We start from the raw sequence: 20825 nt of genomic DNA on the forward strand, positions 1-20825 counted from the left end.
AACATTTGTGTGGAACCCTCTTGTAGAAGGCAAGTTATATGTTTTCTAACTTTGTTTGGTCTATGGACATTTGGTTGGATTTGTTTGCCACTGCTATTTGGTCTGTTGGTCTCCATCATCTGCAATTAGTTTTCTTGAAGACTTCAGTTGAGGTATGGTTTTGGATCTCCTGCTGATTATTTGAATTTGAAATTTTGGTTGTCCTGTTGGTGCTCATGTGATGATGGTAAACTTGAGAGAAGAGGCATATTTTTGTATGTGGTATGTGAGACTTTGTTGCCAAATTTGTAATCAGTTTTGACTTGGAGAATATGCCATACTATGTGAATGAGTCTATTGGTGCAGTTTCAGACCATGGTGTTTGTGAGCAGGTGGAGTTCGTTGTGTGTCCAACTTTGGTATGATGTGCTTGATCTTTTGTTGGTGATATTGAAGAATTTCAGTTCTTCGTTTGAATCACTTTTGTTTTGATCAAGGCACTTATGGTTTGCAAATTTGGAGAAGACGGTAGAGAAATGTTCACTTTCGTTGGCTTTGGTACAGTTTGAGTCGAGGTGGAAATTGTTATGAGTACCGGAAAGTTTGGTGAATTTGATTTAGCTTCCGTTGTCTGTAGTTCGTATTTTGGGTGCTTATGATGATTGTTGAGTCAACTCTGAGTTGCTTTCGGGAATTTCGCCAAGGTGGAGATTGTTGGATTTTGTGGCTCAATACTTTTTGGGCCTTTAGTTTTTTGTCTCAAGCCCAAATAGGTTTGGCCTTTTGTTACCCATTTGAAAGCCACATGGCAGCTAGGGTTTAATTAAAAAGGCACCAGCCTTATATAAGGAAATTCATGCCTTTTGGTCAGAAGACAAGCTGCAGAAAAGCAGCAGAAAGGTAGCAGAAAAGAAAGTGCAGCCGAAAGCAAGCAAAAAAGAGAAAAGGCAGCAATGATGAAATTTGTTAGGATGTTGGCTCAGGGAAGAAAAGTCAAGAGCTTTTCTTTTGGTATTTTCAAGGCAGCAGCTGCTATATGTTTGAGGAGAAGCCGAGAGAAGAAAAACGGCATATTAGAGAGAAGTAAGAGAAAGGTTGCTGTTTTCTATTCTTCCTTTGTTTGTAATCCCCTTTGTTAGTGATCACTCAATCAAAGATATTTGTGCTACATGTTGTGGCTTTTGGGAGAGAAGGAATTTGATATGTGTTTCTTCTTCTCCATTTGTTTCTTTGTTTGAGTGAGAGCTATTGGGTGTATGTGGGATTTGGGTTTGAGAGTTAAAACTCTATTTGTAATCTTCTTTGATATTAGTGGAATTTCCTCGCCGTCTCGGAACTGGACGTAGGCTTACGCCGAACCAGTATAAATCCTTGTGTTCTTTGGATTATTTGTCTTGTCATATTTTACCGTATTAGCTTATTGGTTTCATATTTGACGCTTCCGCACAACAATGTGAGGGTTGAGGGATGAACTGCCAGTATGAGGAAGGTAATGAGAAGACATTGCAGGCACTGAATTGTATGAAACATTAGCGATACCTGTATTTGGAACTTGAGAACGCATGGAATGTTGGTTTTGCTGTGGATGAGATGGAAAAAAACTGTGAGGAATTGAATGGTGGACTGACAGCTTGATTCCTATCAAAACAAGTAGCTGTAGTGTGTCCCACTCGATGACAAATTTAACATCCACGCTAAAAACAAGTGAGTGCAGAGTGACCTTTTCTATCATATATTTGGCACACTTGTTGAGGATTCTGAGAAGACTGGGATCCTTGAGACTAAAATGAGGGCTGTGAGAATTGACTGGCATTATAAGATGACTGATGATTATAGTGAGACTAATTCCCAGAGAAGAATTTTTTTCCTTTTCCTTTGGATTTAAAGTTGTTCCCCCTGAAATTATTATAAGTACCCGAGCCATATTAAGAGACAAATGCCTGAGGTCCAGGAAATGGAAGCTGTGAAAGTTGAGGCATGAATGGCATTGGAGCAAATTGTTATAGAATTGGAGTTGTAGAAAAAGGCAACACATGTCCAGATGATTGACCAAGATTAGATCCTGAAGCATAAGGTTTTGTACCTGAAGAACCACCAACATCAAATGGAGAGCCAGTACTTTGAGCATGCATGGCAAACATAAGAGGAATCTATCTAGTGGTCTCATCTAGTATAGATTCTTCAACCCTCAGTTGTGATCGAAGTTCTTTAAGCGAGACTAGATTCTCACGACCACGTATCACAGCTTTAATGGTGTTAAACTCAAGGGGTAAACCTCGCAATGCTAAAATAACAATGTCCTCATCAGATATGAATACCCCAACTGCAGCCAATTGATCCCTAGCATCTTTGATTCTTTGCAAGTATGCATCAATAGTCTCAGATCCCTTCTTAATGTTTTGAAGATCAATTTTCATCTGAACAATGCTGGTTGTGGTCATATTGGCAAACCTTTCATGAAGACAAGTCCACATTTCTTTCGAGCTTTTGCAATCAATCACACAAGACAGAGCAGTAGTGGACAAAGTGGCAGTGATGAGTGTCATCAAAGCCTTATCATGAATCTTCCAAAATTATATCCATTAGTTAACATTTGTTCATTTTCTATTGTGTCATTATCCAAATCAAAATCAGCAAAACGTGCAGGACAAGGAATGGATCCATCAAGAAAGCCACAAATTCCATTGCCTTCCAACAACAATTCCAATTGAAAATTCCAAGTAACATAATTGGAGTCATAAAGTTTGACTGTGACAATGTTACTCACGCTCGGAATCAATGAAGAAATTAAAAATTGTGTAAGAGCCAATTGTGCAGTGGTAACCATGTTTACACAATTAACACACTACAAATCTTGAATCACAAGCAAAACTCCATAGAAGTGACAAATTATACCACAGATAATTCCAAAAAACAGATCAAGATCCAGAACGATCTTAATGTCATAGTAGAAAGATTACGAACATAATCAAGAATCCTCAGCAACAAACCCATAGATTAGGGTTTCAGAAGAGAAGACAAATATCGCAAAATTATCAACTACACAACGTTAATGCATAAGTAACATCACCTCGACAACCAATTATGATGAGCAACAACACAAGATGGCCAAAAATCCCCAAAATTCTAGGGTTTCACAAGCCACCGACTTCGAACAACAACGACTGAAATCAGAACCACAACCAAAACACCTACGAGACAACGAGGAGCAAGAAATCACAGCAATACTCCGAGATAGAGAGAGAGAGAGCAGAAGCAAGAAGGATCGTCAACCGATGGTGTTAACCACACTGGCGAAGATACCATGTCAACATTGCAGAAAACGAAGAAATCTTAGCTACGAAGGAAGAGAGAATAAGTCAGAGAGAAGAATATTTTCCAACTGTATTTTCTATTTTAACTTAATTATTACAAGACACTCCTACTATTTATACTCACACTCTCATAACACCCTCCACTAATATCAATACAAGTGGCACCTTCTACATAACTGAAATGATAAGATACAAATATCCTTACAAAGGGTACCCCAAGTGGTTAATCATGTTGATGGAACAAACTATGGATTGCCCGATGGATGGACTGAGGAACAAAAGTCGCGGACCTCTCTAAAATATTTGGGAATAAAAGACATGGTTAGTTCGATTATTAATTCTAATTTTTCTTTATGAACTACAATTTTTTGGTTTCAGATCTTACTTTTGCTCTGTTTATTTGTATGACCCTTTTATTCTTTTGCTTCAGAATATATTAATAAATGCCATCCCGAGATTGAAGTGTGTAAAAAATAGTTGGTGTTTGCAATAGTTAGTCTTGAATTTTATGTACCACAATCATATTCAAATCCTATTTAGTCAATGGTAGCCAATTAACATAGGTTAAGTGCAGACTTTCCTTCATCCTCAAACCGGAAAACAATTCTGATCGCTAGTAGGTGCTGTTGGATATAAGTCAACAATCTGTGATTTAAATATATATGCTAATAAACAATAAATGCAATAGGAATTAACAGAATATAAACTAGAATACGAATTATAAAAACAGACAACTTGAAGATCGAGGCTTGCGTACCGCAATGTCCTTGAAACAGAAATTTCGTCCATACTCAGTGCTTGTAGTTCTACGGACGTCTACTTCACCAGGATTCAACGATCTAAGTCAGAAATTCCAGCACCGGAAAATTGACTTCTGGCGAATATTAATGTGGTTCTCTCAGAAAGGATGTTTATGATTGCATGAGAAGATTTATGATTTTTCTATATTCTAAATGCCATGCAGATAGATGTATATATAATGTGATTATACCTGTTCGCAACAGGTATGAGGAAGGGATGCATCTGTTGGGAGACATCTGCTGAAAAGGGTGTTTTTGTTTCTGCGTTTTCACACTTCAGACTTCATCTGAAAAGATGAGTCTGTTGGTAAAAATAAATAATTAATTAATTTAAATTCGAAATTAAAAATAATTAATTAATTCCAAAAATAATTAATTAATTTAATTATTAGAGCCCAAGGCCCATCTTTTGACAATTAAATATATATTAATTATATATTAATTATAATTAATTATATATATTAATTACCAATTAATTAGTACACCCGAAAGCCCAACCCTAAAGGTGAGCCCAATTTTAGTCTCCAGGCCTATTACTCCAATCATTTTCTATAAAGGACAAAGCCTTGTAAAGTGATAAAATCTTTTGGGAATGGCCAATATGGGACAAAGAAATTTCAACTCAAACTATTCAAATTTCCAACAGGTGCTAAGAAATGGATCAAGGAAAATCAAGGTGAGCTGCCACATGAGGCATTCCAAGTTGGTGTTTCCAAGGTGAGCTCATAAGTTTATTTACATATGAAGAAATAATTTTATTCAACGAAACCTTAAATTTTTAAAGATCGAAGGCTGTTATTGTTGACATGATGACATTCACCAAGTCATGAACGGTTGATGTTTTTGTATATTGTTCTCTTGCAGGCTTCACAGAGTTCAGAACCTCCTCATGTAGCAGTAGAAGGAAGAAAGCAACTAAACATATGCACTTTGACTTTGCACACCCACCAGAAAACATAACATGGGTCTTAACTGACACTGAGACTGATGGATGGAGGCTGTATGTGGGAGATACCATGGTTCCTGATCTGGTAAAGAATGTTTGGGCCGATAGATTTTCATCTGCAAGTTTTGGAAATGTATGAAGCATCTTGCTATTATTCGAAAAAAAATAATGCAAAATAAAATATAAACAGATCTGGTAATTTTTTTTTGTTTTTTATGTCGTAAATTTGCTTTTGTTTTTGGAAAAGATGTTTTATTGTAAACAAAATGATTTTGACGAACAAAAACATAGATATGGCAATTTTTTATATGGCCCGTTAACACGACACGTAAACAATACGAAAATAACGGGGTTCGAATCAACACAATAACTAATCGGATCATTATCGGGTCACATGATAATAACCCGTTAATAACGGGTCCTTACCAGGTTTATACGAAAGTGACACGCGCGTAACCTGTTTTGACACGATAAGAAAAAAGTTATTTTTATAATTTTAATTTTTTAAACTACTAAAAAAACTTACTATAAAATACAATAGATATAATGAATATGTATATATTGTTTATTAATTATTATTCTATATAAATTTTAAAATTTACGTTTTTATTTATTTATTTATTTTTATAGTATTGAGATTAAAAATCATAAAACACTTTAAAAATAAAAATATCAAGTAATTTAAAAATACCATACACATTAAAAAAAATTATAATAATTAATTTACATGTACGAAAAATATGAAAAAAATATGCAAATGCTCGTAGTCGCATCCTCTACGCTTTGAGGATGGGTATATGATTGTTTGAATTTTTAAACCATACAAACTCTCATGAACAGTATTTTTAAAGGAGTTTAAAATAAACAAAATTCATAATCATTAATGTATAAGTTTGAAAGATGTGAAAGCATAATAAACATTCATAATTTCATCCTCAACGCTTAGACGATAGTTACATGGTCGTTTAGATTTTTAAAACCCTCCAAATCTCATGAACATTGTTTTTTATTTGAGTGCAAAATTAATAAAATTAATAATAATTATTGTAGAAGTGTGAAAAATGTAATCACTCGTAATGAAAAAACTTTACAACTTTCATGAAGGAGTCAACTCTGAAATTTAGTATGTATATACTAATTTAGTATTATGTTTTACATTTTTTTGGGTCAAATTATGTTTTTCATTTTCATTTTTATTGATTTAAAATATTTTTTTCTTAATGGGTAAAGGGTCGGGTCATAATACCTGATAATATTAACGGATTGATTTTGGGTCAGGTCATATTACCCGTTTACTTTAACGGGTATTACACGACACGCTCCATTAAGCTATTGGGTATGACACAAAAACAACACAAACACGAGAAACACGACATGAATGCCAGATCTACAAAAAACATCTTAAAAATGATGCACTTCAGTGGAAAAATAAGCAGAAAATACTGCAAAATAAAATATAAACAGAAAAAACGCCCAAGTACCCAACAAAAATATAAACGATGCGCTTCGTACTGTTAAACTACCATTAAACCACTTGGGAAAAATACTATAAACCTAACAAAAATATAACTAGAGGATATTAATCCAAGAAAAGTAAAATTAGAGGATATATATATATTACTGAATCTTTACTCAGTCCTCAGGAAAAAAAAACTATATAGTAAACTCTATGTCAATAACAGACCCTTGGATACACTTGTAATTTTATATTGGTCTAATGAGTTGAATTCTTATGACATTATTGCTACAGTGATATGAATTCAATAAAAGTGAGTTCTTTATTTTAATTTCTGGACCCGTTAATTTTTTCTTTTTCTCTAATTTATGATCGATTGTTCTCTTTTCTCACTCTCAGATAATTGGCTATTTATCATATAGGAACATATGACTTCAATATATTGAATTATAAAAAAAAAAACCGCTCTTATTGGACTAAGATTTTCAGGCCATTATAGAAGTGTAATTCCTCCATTATTAACATCACAGAACTTTTCGACCCACTGTGGAAGGGCTTATTTGGTTATAAGATTAATGATCATATATGACTAATATTCTGTGGGATTGAAATTTAGTTTAAATTTTTAAGTTTAGAGTTTTTTCTCTGTTTATTTTACTTGGGAGACTATAAGGCACAACCGTACACAACTGGACTTTATGTGAGGCCTATGATAAACCCCGGAAGGATACCGTTTGAGACCACGAAAATCTCATGAATTATAATGTCAGTTGTTGGATTCATTTGCCCTTAATGTATGATATGTAATGGCCCTAATCAGGTAGTGAATTTATGAGTTTTGACTTTCAATTGACCCTAGCTCTAAAAAAAATGCTACCAACTTTCAGACATAATTTTGGTAATTTAAATTTAAAGGTTTGCAGGTTTAGTGCCGTCTAGGTTGTTGGTAGTGGCCGCACCCAAACGATAAATGGTTTAATTAGATTAGGGTTAAAATCTTTAGGAAAATCCCGTCAAGAGTAATATGGTGTATGCATGGCAAAATTATCATATTTGGATTTGGGACAATGAATGTAAATGTGTGATGAGAGAATCTGGTTCAGATTTTATCAGGCACTTTCCCTCCATTTGCAAATACCACCTTTCGTAATTGGTAACGAATTGAAAGCTCTCACCTAACCTTTTTTGCAGGCACTGCTTGGCGAAGGTACATGAAAGTCGACCTTCTCTCATCCCTATAAAACTGCAACACTTTCTCTTCCACATCCCATCCCTTGTGCTTTGCTGCCTCCTATATCTCTCTGTCTCTCAGTCTCTTTGAAGCTCTCTCTCTCTCTCTCTCTCTCTCTCTCTCGCTCTCGCTCTTTGTTCATTATGATGTCTATGTCCTCTAAACCCTCATCCCTTGATGTATTGGCTGTAGTGGCCTTAGCCTCTTCCGAGGAGGCAGAATCTAAATATGACTTCCCTGAATTCCCAGAAGCAGATTTCATGGAAAGCCATGAGATACAAACCACTGTTGGCTCGAGTAGTACAATACAAGAGGAAAAGTTGCGACAAATCAAAATCTTGCTTCGGAGAATGATTAGGGTGAGTCTCTGCCTCTTAACTAATATTTCGGCCCCTCAATCTCCAATTAAAATGTACTTTGTATACTTGGAATTTGATTATATGGTTAATTGTCAGAACATTTTCATTTAACACAGGAAAAAACCGCAGAGTTGAAGGCCAGGTGGGGAAACCCTGAAAATATGCAGATCGTAGTGTACCAACCACCTCAACATGCTGACTACATGAATATGGCAGCGAACATCCATGTATAGTTTCATTCGCTTAATTAACCATATATATATGTATATATGTAATGGGTTTTAGGTTTTCTAGCGAAGTGTTATATGATTTTCATTCTCACCTAATTTGTTTTGCATATCCAGCCAGAGGTCGCACAAGTTCAAGAAAAGCCAGCAAGATCGCCGACAACTGTATTGATCGGAGATGACATAGTGTCATTTGAATTACCGGAAGATTTTTCTGAGGATTTAAAGACGGTATATACATAGCTTTACTACTTTATGTACTAGTTATATGTAGTGTGAAAGGTCTCATATTAATATCATGTGTTTGTGAATGACTACAGCTGATACCGGAAGGGCCTCCTCGCCGATTTTCCTTCTCTGAGAGACTAGATGGCTGGAGGATTAGTCGAAGACAACGATCCGATGGAGGGAAGGACATGGTAATTATTCGCTAGTCTGTTGGCACCCGCTAATGCGCGAGCTAGTTTTTTTTTTAATTAATTACGTGGAAATTATTTGATTTTTATAATTTTGTACTTTTTAATATTAACTTTTCATTATTTATTTTATTGTTTTAACTAGTAAAGAAAGAAAATAAAAGCAAAAAATTGGAAATAAATGTGTGTGGGTAGTGGGTTTGATGCAAACAAACATCAATTTCTAACCCTCGTTAGTTCAGTTGTTATATTTTAAAATCGTCATTGAATCGAGATTTGAGTCGTCTTGGAGTAAAGCCACATACTCAACAACGTCTCTGTCGGCGAGAACATCTTGATCGAAAGCTCCATACGCTGGTTCGATAAGCCAAGGAAAAACAACCAAATGAATCTACCGGTGTTAAGCATCTAACTGGCATCTTTTTCTAAAGGCCTTAGTAAGGATAGGTGGTGCAGGTTATAGGGTCCTTGCCAAACTCAGTCATTTATATACAAATATATATAATAGAGATTTTTGGTGGAGAAATTGATTAAGCAATTTTGAAAACCTAGTTTTCGTTTCTTTTTGCCCTCAAAATTCTAGATTTATAAACTTTTCGTTAAAATCTTTAAAATGCATTGGAGTAAAGTAATTTCATCACATATATATATTTTCTAAAGTTGAAATGTTTCATGAAGTACTATAGACATGAGAAATCAAACTCCTGTTTGATGAGATCGATTATCGAAGCAATTAGATTCATGATGTATGAGACATACCCAAGCTTAAATGATGAGGTGAGTTACATCAATCAATTTCATATACGCAATTGATTTTGTTCACTATACTGTACATATATCTTTGGCATGTAAAACTTTGAAATATATAAATACGCATTTGATTTTGTTCACCATACAACATTTTTTGGTTTATGTTTAGGATGAAAGAAAGACAAGATCAGCACCAAGAAAGAGAAAAGCTTCGGATGTTGGCTGTAGCAGCAATGATATCTCGGAGGAAAATATGCAAGGTTTTGATGGGGAACCCTATACGGAAGAAAGGGTGACAGAATTCTTTAAGTCGGCCTACGAAAGATTGGTGAACCTGAAATTTGTTGATAAAACGGAGACCGAAAGTACTCTTCCTATTCCCTGCTCCTTGTACCTATATATATATATATATATGTATACGTATGTGTGTGTGTGTATCTACATTACTCTTTCCTTCTAGTGCACATCAAATCTCTTGATATTTCTAATGGGCTGATTTACTCTCCTTTAATCCGTTGAATTTTCTCAGGACCAAAACCAGAACTTCAAAATATTCCGAAGGAAAACCAATCTCCTCTGCGCACTTTTTGTTCTTCTCGAGAAGGAGATGCTGACAGTCACTCCGCTCCTTCTTTGTATGTCGGCGGTAGTGTAAAAGCAGGAGCAATAGCTACAACTGAGATATTTCAGGACTTAACAGGCGATATTGAGTTATCCGAGCTGATTAATCAAAGGGAGTGCCCTAAGTTGGAGGAAGTCGGGATAACCCCCATCCGGCCTCTGTCATAGCCCGATGATCTCGACAACGCATGATATTGAGCTATATTTTAAGGGTAGAGTGGGTTGAGTTGGGAAGAATCTTTCTTGGGCAAATTTTTTTTCTTGATCCTTGTAGTGAGATACTACTTTTAAATCGACCTCTACAGTGAAAAAAGTGTTAATCTTAACCCTGTGGTGAAGTTCGTTATCAATTGTAGTCCAAATTGAAATTTCTGTTAAAATCTCATCCACATGAAGGGGTAAAAGTCATTCCATTCTTTTTTCTTTTCTTTTTGGTAATTCCACTTTTTTTTATAATCAACAAAAATAAAAGGAAAACAAAAATTCCTCCCCAATCCCTACTCTTGTCAGCCATAGCCACGACGACCACCCACCACCTTCCCCCCTCTCTCTCACATAACCCTAGCCATCCCATCCACTATTGTTATTAAAATAAAACTAAATTCAATGTTTGCATAATAACTTATATTCTAACATAAACGCAGTGAGGTACTTTGTGATTTTTTAAATCTTGAATTTGGACTCTTGGCTCTCTTGAAATGAGAAAATCTAATAATATGAACCTTGTCATTTTATTGTTTATTTATTCTTTTATTGTAGTTCTAAAAGTTTTTTAAAAAAAAAATTGTGTTCATATGATGCTTTATGATTGGTTCATAGAATCAATAAAAACGAAAATAACAATTTTACCCCTACAAATGATGGAAGAATGAGGAAAAATCCAATTTGGACTATGATTGATAACGAATTTCATCACAGGATTACAATTAATAACTTTTTCACCACAAGGGTCTATTTAAAAGTAGGATATCACCACAAGGATCACGAAAAAAATTTGGCCTCTTTCTTGAGCTTAGCAAGCAGGTGGTGTTTCATGGAGAGCAAACTCCCGAGATATTAGTGTTTTTCTTTTTATTTCAGTTTCTTTTTGCTCTTTTGCATACTATTCTATTATTTAATGAACTGAATTTACATGTGTTTAAGAGAATAAAATAAAGGTATTTATTGTCAGTAACTACTTCCTCTTCCTCTTGTACTTGAGGTAATTTTATTTTGTATTTTTAGAGTTTTTTTTCTTTTTTTAATTATTGCATTAATTCCTTAAAAAATTATTAAAAAGTAGAGAAGTATTATAGTGATACTGAAAGCTTATTGCATATGAAACTTAAGGATAGTGATACTGAAAGCTTACTGCATATGAAACTTAGGCCATCTCCAAATGAAAAAGCTATGTTTAGTCGCCGTTCAGATTATAGTCCTGCGAGAAATGATTTTTTAATTAACAATGCTAGACCATATTTATATACCATCTCCAACTGAAGGAAACTGTTTTTAAGCCCCTCAATATTTATTATTTTAAGTTTGTTCTTTAATTTTATTGGTTAATTAAATTAAACTATCATATTAAAATAAGGTTATTGCTTAACCGGACAAACGGAATTGGGATCTCTTTTGCCTCTGGACATATTTTAAGTGTCACTTGTCACTAAATGAATAAGTCTCCGAACATATTTTGAGTGCCACTTGAAGATGTGGCCATTTGAAATTTATCAAAAAAAATAAAGGAAAAATTATTGGAAGAGGTAAAAGAGGGGTTTGTATGAAAAGAGCGTTTAAGGTAAATAGAATGTGAAGAATTCAAATAAAATGAGGTAAGATAGTATAGAAGAGTGAAAAAGGATGTGAGAAATGGTGTAGAAATGTTTTAGGTATTTATAGGAAAAAAATAGATTTTTTTTTTAATTTCTCTTAAAAAAATCCAGCTAGGCCCAACTAAAAAGGATGGCTGACTAGTTAAAGATGGCCAGCCCATTGGCCATATCGCTGGATTTGGGCCCGATGGATCCCAAGATTTTTTGCCCCAGACCTTCATTGAAGATGGGTTTTGTATCAAAAAGGCTATCCTTTGGCCTATGGCCCTATGATGGCCCAATTGGAGATGGCCTTAAGGAGATTCATTTGGTCCTTTTCATTTTTTTATGGGGTTTTTAGATTTTAGGGCTTCAATAAGATTGTTTTTAGATTTTAACATGAATGGTTTTCAAAATCTAATATAAGTCCTTATTTTTAAAACTTACCATATAAGTAATTATAGCACATTTTTTATTTATGTTACCCTTCGAAATTCTTTACCCATCCATAATAAATGAATATTTTTTGTTCTCCAATCATATTAATAGATAAAAATTTAATAAATTCATATTCTTATTATTAAAAAAAAACAACAACAAAACAAAAACAATTTATACATTTTCGGTACCTTATTTTATTCATAGGTACGGAAGTATTGGTACATAAGTTTCGGTACGAATGTATCAATACATAACTTTAGGTACCTTATTTTACTCATAGATGTAGAAGTATTAGTACGTAAGTTTCGGTACAAATGTATCACTACATAACTTTCGGTACGAATGTATATATCGATATAAATGTGTCGGTACAAATGTATTGATATGTAACTATGGTATCTAAACATACATATATACGTAATATGCATATACATAAATATGGAGAAATTTACGCACAATGAAAAATATATGATAAATAACATTTTTAATTTTTATGAGAAATCAATGTATAAACTACAAACAAAAAACTCAATAATTATTACAACCTATTTAATATTCAAAAATTAAAATTAAATGTCAATGATTAGAATTAGTTTTTAATCTTAGACAAGGTTTTATTCAAAAAGTAATCTTAGACAAGGTTTTATTCAAAAAGTAATCTTAGACAAGGATTAAAATATAACTTTTCGGTTTTTTTTATCTTATTTGTTCACCACACTCACTTTTTAGGTGATTGCATGCAAAACGCTAACATTCTTCAATATCATTGATGCAATTGTATGTCCATTCAAGCTTAAGATATATCAAAACCGTCCTCTAATTAGACATTCAAATGAAGATTTAAGACTCCAGGCCAGGCCAGACTCTGTGGAGTTTTAGAGGATCTGCTTTGTACATTAAAATTCTATGAATTAAACAAGAATTTGAACCTGCATGCGAGGTGGCTTGTCCACTTAATTGATCTTTTTATCAGTTGACACATTGTGCGCACATATACATACATACACATATATATACATATAGGATTCGTATAGAAATGTTCTCGTGACTATCACATAACTTTCATTGCCTTTCATGTTAAAGGAAGGAAAGAAAGCCAACACAATTTGGATGGGATAAATATTGTCGACTCGTTCAAGCTTCCGGGAGATCTCCCTCGGGCTGGTCTTGACATTGAGAATGTAAAGTACCATTCCTATAAACAGTGATCTGTACCATGACATGCATATTTTTCCCCCAACTAATTGTACTTGTCAACTGCAAAAACCTTTATATATGCTATTTCCTGTAGGACGTTATGTGATGAGGGACTCATTGTGTATTTTGTTCATTGCTGCAGTTAGTGCCCACGGACAATGGGATCCGTGAAAGTATAGCTGGAAGAGTTTGCAGATTTTCTTTTGCAGAAAGACTCAAGGGTTGGAAGATCAAGTGCACAAAAAGAAAATCAGGAAGTCGTACAGACACGGTAATTTGATTTTGAATTTGTTTCTTGTTTGGATCTCACTGAACTCTTTTAGAAAGTGTTGAAGATCCTAATAACCCTAATTACCCAAAGTCCCTTTATGTGATTATGGAACCATAACTCCGTGATCTTTTCTTAGAGAACTCCATATATATAAATTGTTTAACAACAACAACAACAACAACAACAACAAAGCCTTTTCCCACTAAGTGGGGTCGGCTATATGAATCCTAGAACGCCATTGCGCTCGGTTTTGTGTCATGTCTTCCGTTAGATCCAAGTACTCTAAGTCTTTTCTTAGGGTCTCTTCCAAAGTTTTCCTAGGTCTTCCTCTACCCCTTCGGCCCCGAACCTCTGTTCCGTAGTCACATCTTCGAACCGGAGCGTCAGTAGGCCTTCTTTGCACATGTCCAAACCACCGTAACCGATTTTCTCTCATATTTCCTTCAACTTCGGCTACTCCTACTTTACCTCGGATATCCTCATTCACAATCTTCTCCTTTCTCGTGTGCCCACACATCCCACAAAGCATCCCACAAAGCATCCTTATCTCCGCTACACCCATTTTGTGTACGTGTTGATGCTTCACCGCCCAACATTCTGTGCCATACAACATCGCTGGCCTTATTGCCGTCCTATAAAATTTTCCCTTGAGCTTCAGTGACCTACGACGATCACACAACACGCCGGATGCACTCTTACACTTCATCCATCCAGCTTGTATTCTATGGTTGAGATCTCCATCTAATTCTCCGTTCTCTTGCAAGATAGATCCTAGGTAGCGAAAACGGTCGCTTTTTGTGATCGTCGTTAGATTGCTCCGGTCATTAGTGTGGATAAGTATATAAATGGATAGAGATAGGAAAGCAAACACCAGATGTACGTGGTGTTTGCAAGATATAAATTGTTTGTATCTGTAAAATCTTGCAAGTTGAAAAGAAAGAATTCTATGAGTAGTTTTTTCTGAAAATGAATGTTTATTTTGCAGTTACGTACACACAAGAACTCTGTCAACTTTAGATCGGCAGTTGAAGTGGTTACCTTCATACTGTATGAAGCATACCCATCTGATAGACCATCAAAAAGGGAGGCGCAAGTAAATGCCGAGGAACTAATGGTCGATGAGGAGGAACTAATGGTTGATGAGGGTTTGTTCGAAGGACTCGAGCCGCTAAATGGTAGAGTTTTCGATCTACCGGAAGTTGATGAAAGTTTTTTGTTGCATGTCACGATGTGATGACTAAAAGAGCAATAGTGATTGCATGAATGGTTATCCGTCGTTAATGTATGTGAACTTTTTAGGTGATTGCATGCAAAACGTTAACATTCCTCAATATCATTGATGCAATTGTATGTCCATTCAAGCTTCAGATATATCAAAACCCTCCTCTAATTAGACATTCAAAAGAAGAGTAGGACTCCAGGCTAGGCTAGACTCTGTGGAGTCCAAACATTTGCAACTGTCACTTGTGGAAACCTACTCAGTTTCGAGCCCAAAAAAGGATACTCAATGCCGGATTGGACTAGCACTTGTAATACAAAGAGTTCGAATCCCCTTCCTCGTAGTCAGATTAGTTTAAAACAAAGAGTTGGATCATTTTTCAGTAGGTTCAAATACGGAAGCATAAGTTTTCCAGAAACAGGTAAAAATATAATTGTAAGAACTGCGAAAAGATAATACAGTCATTCGGTCCAGGCCAATAGCCAGACGGTATACGTAATAAAACACCTATGACAGCATTTCAGATCAGAATGCACACGAGATCAAAAGCAAGGAAAGAAACAAAGCAGAAAACAGAAATAGAAATAGAAATTCGGACCTCATGCGTCTACAATGACCATGTAAAACACATATTTCTCACCGGCCGTTAGGCTCAACAATCCTTGGTCTGCCTCCCATCTGCTCGAGAAACTGGGAGAGACGCAAATGCTTCGCGGCCCATTGCTCAGCCAACTTCTGCTCCTTTGCTTCTGCATCCCTCCTTAGCCCTGCTAACTGTTCCCTGTATTCTGCTTCGATCCTGTCTAGAGCAGCCTTCTGCTCTTCCCTTAGAGCCTTCACCTTGGCTTCAATCTCTTCCATCTTCTCCCTCCTCCGACAAGCCTTCTCCGAATCCAGTTGCAACTCCACCCTTCTTAACCTCCACGAAGCTTCCTTCTTATGCACTGCCCAAGCACGGTGCATTTCCTCCAACTCTCTGGAGCACTCCACCAACTCAGATATCACTAGGTTCTCCCCACAAGCGGGAACTACACCATGATGTGGCAAATTTCCCACAACAAAACTACCATCTGATCCTCGATCCTGCTGCAGCCAAGGGATTGGCGGAGAGGGTGCCACTGTCGGGGACAGACTCAGGGTAACAGAAGGAGATGGTGGCCTCACATTGGGGGACACACTGGAATTAGAAAGCCAAGGAGGAAGAATCGTTGGCGCTGGAGAAGATGTTTCCGTATGAAGATAGGCCCCGTTTGAAGTAGCCATGAGATAGGTTGGCGCACGCTCCTTCACCAACTTCTCGGCAAAAGTTTCAAGTATTGTATCGTATTTACCCTCCACAATAGGGTCAGTTATCTTCTTGTTCTTCTGTTCTCTTTGCTGCTTCTCTTTGAACACTTCCCACCACTTTCCCAATCTCTTAGCCGTACGACCAGGGACTTCAGCAGCAATTTTCTTCCACTTATTACCGTGTTTGGCTTGAAGACAAATGACAAGGCGCTGCTCCTCTTCAGTTAGGGATCCTTTCTTAATGCCGGGTTTGAGATAATTCTTCCACCTTTCTAAGCAAGATTTAGCATCCCTGTCTAGGGGTGTGTTCATGCGCTGCGATACAAGGTTCCACTCCCTTGGTCCATATTGCTTCACATATGCACGTAACAAAGCGTCCTCTTCAGCACTCCAACGCTGTCTCTCCTTCATCTCCAGGAGCACGCACAATTGTCCATTGCCTCAAACCGAAACTCTTCATAATGTATCTGGGATCCAGACGCCATTATATTAGTCGATCTCCTACTGTGATTTTATGATATGTTAATGTCAAAAAGGAAATAAACAACTGGATAGGAAGGAACTAACTAGCTAAGACTATGAAAACCAAAAGAAGCAGATACAGCTACCAGATGATAGAAACAATGAGGCTAATATGTGCATCAAACGGTAAATTTCCTCTAATGGAATGAAATTGCGGCCACCAGTTGCATGCTTGTTTTGAAACCAGGATAACAATTTCATCGCCCATGCATGCATTTAAGACAAGAAAATAAAGGAACCTCCATAAATTCCTGGTGCCTTCACCAGCCATTCAACCACTAATAGTCAAATACAGAAACGGAAAAAATTTAAGAAGATGAGCATTCTCATTGTAGTTCAACAGTCGAGACATCAGCAAAATAACAAACTGACAAGTAATGCTGGATTTAACTAGGATTATGTTAGAGTTTTGATGAACAAAAGGAGAAATGCTTAATCCTGAAAACTGGTCAAATATATTCCAATTGGCATACAACGAACACAATGGCTATTTCTTCAGCCAAATCATTAAACTTAGAGAGCATATCGGGTCTGGCATGCGTATAAAAAAGTTGAGAACAGGGCAGCTCTTTGTAAGAAATCCTTTCCATACAAACTTATTAACTTTAGACAGGAAAAGGGACGATGACAAACTATAACATGATACATTTCGAGATGAATAATTCAATTATTTCCATAATTTAATATACATTGTACTTATTAACTGGTGTACTTATATACAGTAAATGGAAGATAACAAACAAGCACATAATATATTTCACAAAGTTTGAATAATTCAATTATTTACATATGTATTATTTATTTTTAATTTGGTAATTAACTAATAGGTATTTATTAAAATATAAACTTAAATACTCCCTACTTCAGGGTATATGTAATGATTCAGAATAGCCAGCATAATATGATGATTTAATTTTATATAGGGTGTGATTTCCACTCTCCATTGCACCTCTTGCACTCACCCCTTAATTTTGTTCCTTGATTTTTTTTGTTCCGTTTCATTAAATGACCAAAAAGAAAGAACCATAACGAAAGAAGGGAGTGCGTAAGGTCAAAACGGAGTGCAGAAGTCACTCCCCTATATAAACTAAAGTTATCTTTCTCACAACAAAGGTAAAAATATTACATTAAACACAAAAACATCAGATACCGAAATTAATCGAAGCAACTGATTGATTTTAGGTACGGTAATTCAATCGAGGATCACAAAACAAGGTGAAAAATGAAAACTGATCTCACCAACAAACGCTCAAAAGTTCATCTTAGGATACAGAAATTAATTCGAGACACCCGATTGGTCACAAAACAAGGTGGAAAATAAAACTGATATTCACGTTTGGGCTGCGGATAGACCTTCTTAGCTATCCAATTTTGATCTTATGGTACATTATTTTTTTCTTTCCAAAATGCCAACAACAAAAAACACTCAAAAGTGACAGAACACTGCCAGATTACCAATATGTTTACAAATATGCTCCAATGCTTAATTAACGGCCCACTAATAAACCAAAAATTGTCAATGATCAACCAATTAAGAACCAAATAAAAAGGCCAACCAACCGCCATGATTTAACAATGAGTAATGCTAGAGAGACACCAAGCCTTGGAATATATCACATTTTCGAGAAAAACACTTCAAAAACGATTGACGTTACTGTGGAAGAATGACACCAAATTAACTTGACAACTAATTATCACTTAGTGCAGCAAAACTTATAATTGTCCGAGTGTAATTTTGTTTTCTAATTTACTATCATAGTTAAGAAAAAAGTAAAAAAATCCGTACTTTATAGCTTTAAATGTTTTGATCATCTCTTACTCTGCAATTTGGTTTGTGGGGCTATGGGGTCTATTTTCTAATTTACTCACATGAAAATTTCATCTCTAAAGATTATAAGATCTTACCACACATTTACTTTCACCGACACCATTAAACTAATTAACAAAACAAAGTACAACAATCGATATCAGAATTGAGACAACACGCATAGAAATTAGTAAATTATAATCAACAACCAACCATGCAAACCAATCGTCACTAAATCACTCTAATACAGCAGATTCTTATCCGCAGAAAACAGAGACTGGAATTGCAGACAAAACTAAGAACAACCCAAAATCTTGTTTTGAAAAAAGATTATGTTTTTCCCCATAAACCCACAACCTAAATTGTAGAATTGGTGAAAATCAGAACTTTTAAGCTATAAAGTACGAAACTTTTTGCTTTTTTTTTCTTAAATATTTGCACAGTTATACGAAATGTGGAAATTAGGAGGATGAGAGAGAGGGACTTACATATCTGCTTAAGTGTACGACGGAACCAACCTTCGTCCACGACGCATCTCCGCCCAAAACTGATAACGGAGAGAATTGGGAGGATGATAAAACAGAGAAAGATGTGATCTTTCTGTGTTTATGAAGCAGACAGAGAAAAGGGAGAGAGAGAGCGCTCAAACTCCAAAAACAACCTAGAGAGAGAAAAAAATCCCTGGCTAGAGAGAGAAGTGAAGAAAAAAGGACAGAAGCGACTAGACTTATATGTGTAGAGAGAGAGAGAGATGGGATGTGACGGAACAAGAGGAGGGGAGAAATCTGACAGAGAGCGTAAAAGAAGGGCACGCGAATGGAGAGCCAAGGAGGCAAAAGCAGCCCCATGACGTCCTTTTTATTTTATCATATTTAGGAAATTTAATTTCCCTAAAATAACACAATTAAATTTGAAGAAATAGAAAAAAGAAAAGAAAAGAAAAGCAAGGTTTTTACTGCTGAGCTCCACCACAACCGTCGCCAGCCTCAAGGACAATTTAAAATTTATAACACATAAAAGCTGCCGCGTTACTGCTGCTGCTGCCGGTTGTGGAAAGGCAGAGGGAGAGGCGGAGGCGCTCGATTTCAGCGCTTATATTGCGCCCCCCATGTATCAGTGTTTTGCGGGAGTAATGGCGAAAACATGATGGTGATGATGATGATGATGATTAGGTTTAGGGTTAGGGTTAGAACTTAACATATCATCCTCTCTTTTAACTATATATATCATACTAGTATCTGCATTTACACATCACATCATCCATGTTAGCAATCTTAGGGTTGGTTTGTGCGTTAATAAACATTCATTCATTGCATGCGATAGGATAATTTACGTGATGGGGTGATAAGAGAATGTTCGGTTTTCTTAACATTTTATGGTGGGTGTATCAGCGCTCAAATTGAGTGCTACTTACGTACTCTATAGTATTATTTTTTATGAGAAATTAGCTTCTCATCATTTCTTTTACTACTCTATTGATTAAAATCTTTTTTTTTTAATTTTTTATCAAGGTTTTTGGGTATTAATAACATCATTAATTATTTCAATAATAAAGTATTTTTACCTAAAAATATTCATTTAGTGTTAAAAATGTTACAATTAGTATATTTATATTTATGGCTAAATTTTTTATCATATATTTTTATTTTTAGGTGTACCCATTTTTAATTTGTACCATTAAGGTTTTAGTCAAAGAGTGTTCGAGACTAGGAACCACATCCAAAGTATCCCTATTTTTTTATATTTGCATTACCGTTCATCGTAAGATTGGTAAGGGTGAAGAGAAGATAACACACTATTTAAAACGTAGGGTTTTCTGAAAATAGGTGTTGCAAATCAATATAGTCATTCCGTCACAATTATGTTAAGTGCTGATGTGGTACATAAATGAGCCCCACAAGATTTACGAGTTTTTATCACAAATAGTCCCTGAAATTGACTCACACCATTAAGACGGTCCCTGAAATTGACCCACATCATCAAGATGATCCCTGAAATTGAAAATCGATGAATGTAGTCATTGAAAATAGGTGTCACAAATCAATATGATCATTTCGCTACAATTCTGTAAAAAAAAATATTGTTATGTGCTGATGTGGGTTTAATAATTAATTTAAAAAGTTGTCTAAATAGAGCTTAACCAAGCCTAAGAGGGGTTTGGAAATAGTTTTCAACCAACAATAGACGCATCT

At 35.6% G+C, this 20825-nt stretch overlaps 1 protein-coding gene and 1 long non-coding RNA gene across 3 annotated transcripts; one reads left to right on the plus strand and one right to left on the minus strand.

Annotated features, from left to right (window-relative positions):
• Positions 1-287: 287 nt before the first annotated feature.
• LOC139195178 (uncharacterized) lies at positions 288-540 on the plus strand. The gene is made up of 2 exons (XR_011579813.1): positions 288-398; positions 477-540. It is a non-coding gene; the product is annotated as an uncharacterized lncRNA (long non-coding RNA).
• Positions 541-15389: 14849 nt separating this feature from the next.
• On the minus strand, positions 15390-19455 carry LOC103433420 (transcription factor AS1). 2 transcript variants are annotated; one of them, NM_001328927.1, is given in 2 exon segments: positions 15390-16771; positions 19122-19309. In NM_001328927.1, a coding segment is annotated over 1 exon segment (1062 nt). In that variant the 5' UTR covers positions 16716-16771; positions 19122-19309; the 3' UTR covers positions 15390-15653.
• Positions 19456-20825: the final 1370 nt, after the last annotated feature.

This window comes from Malus domestica, chromosome 04, assembly GCF_042453785.1.
Source record: "Malus domestica chromosome 04, GDT2T_hap1".
NCBI classification, from domain to species: Eukaryota; Viridiplantae; Streptophyta; class Magnoliopsida; order Rosales; family Rosaceae; genus Malus; species Malus domestica.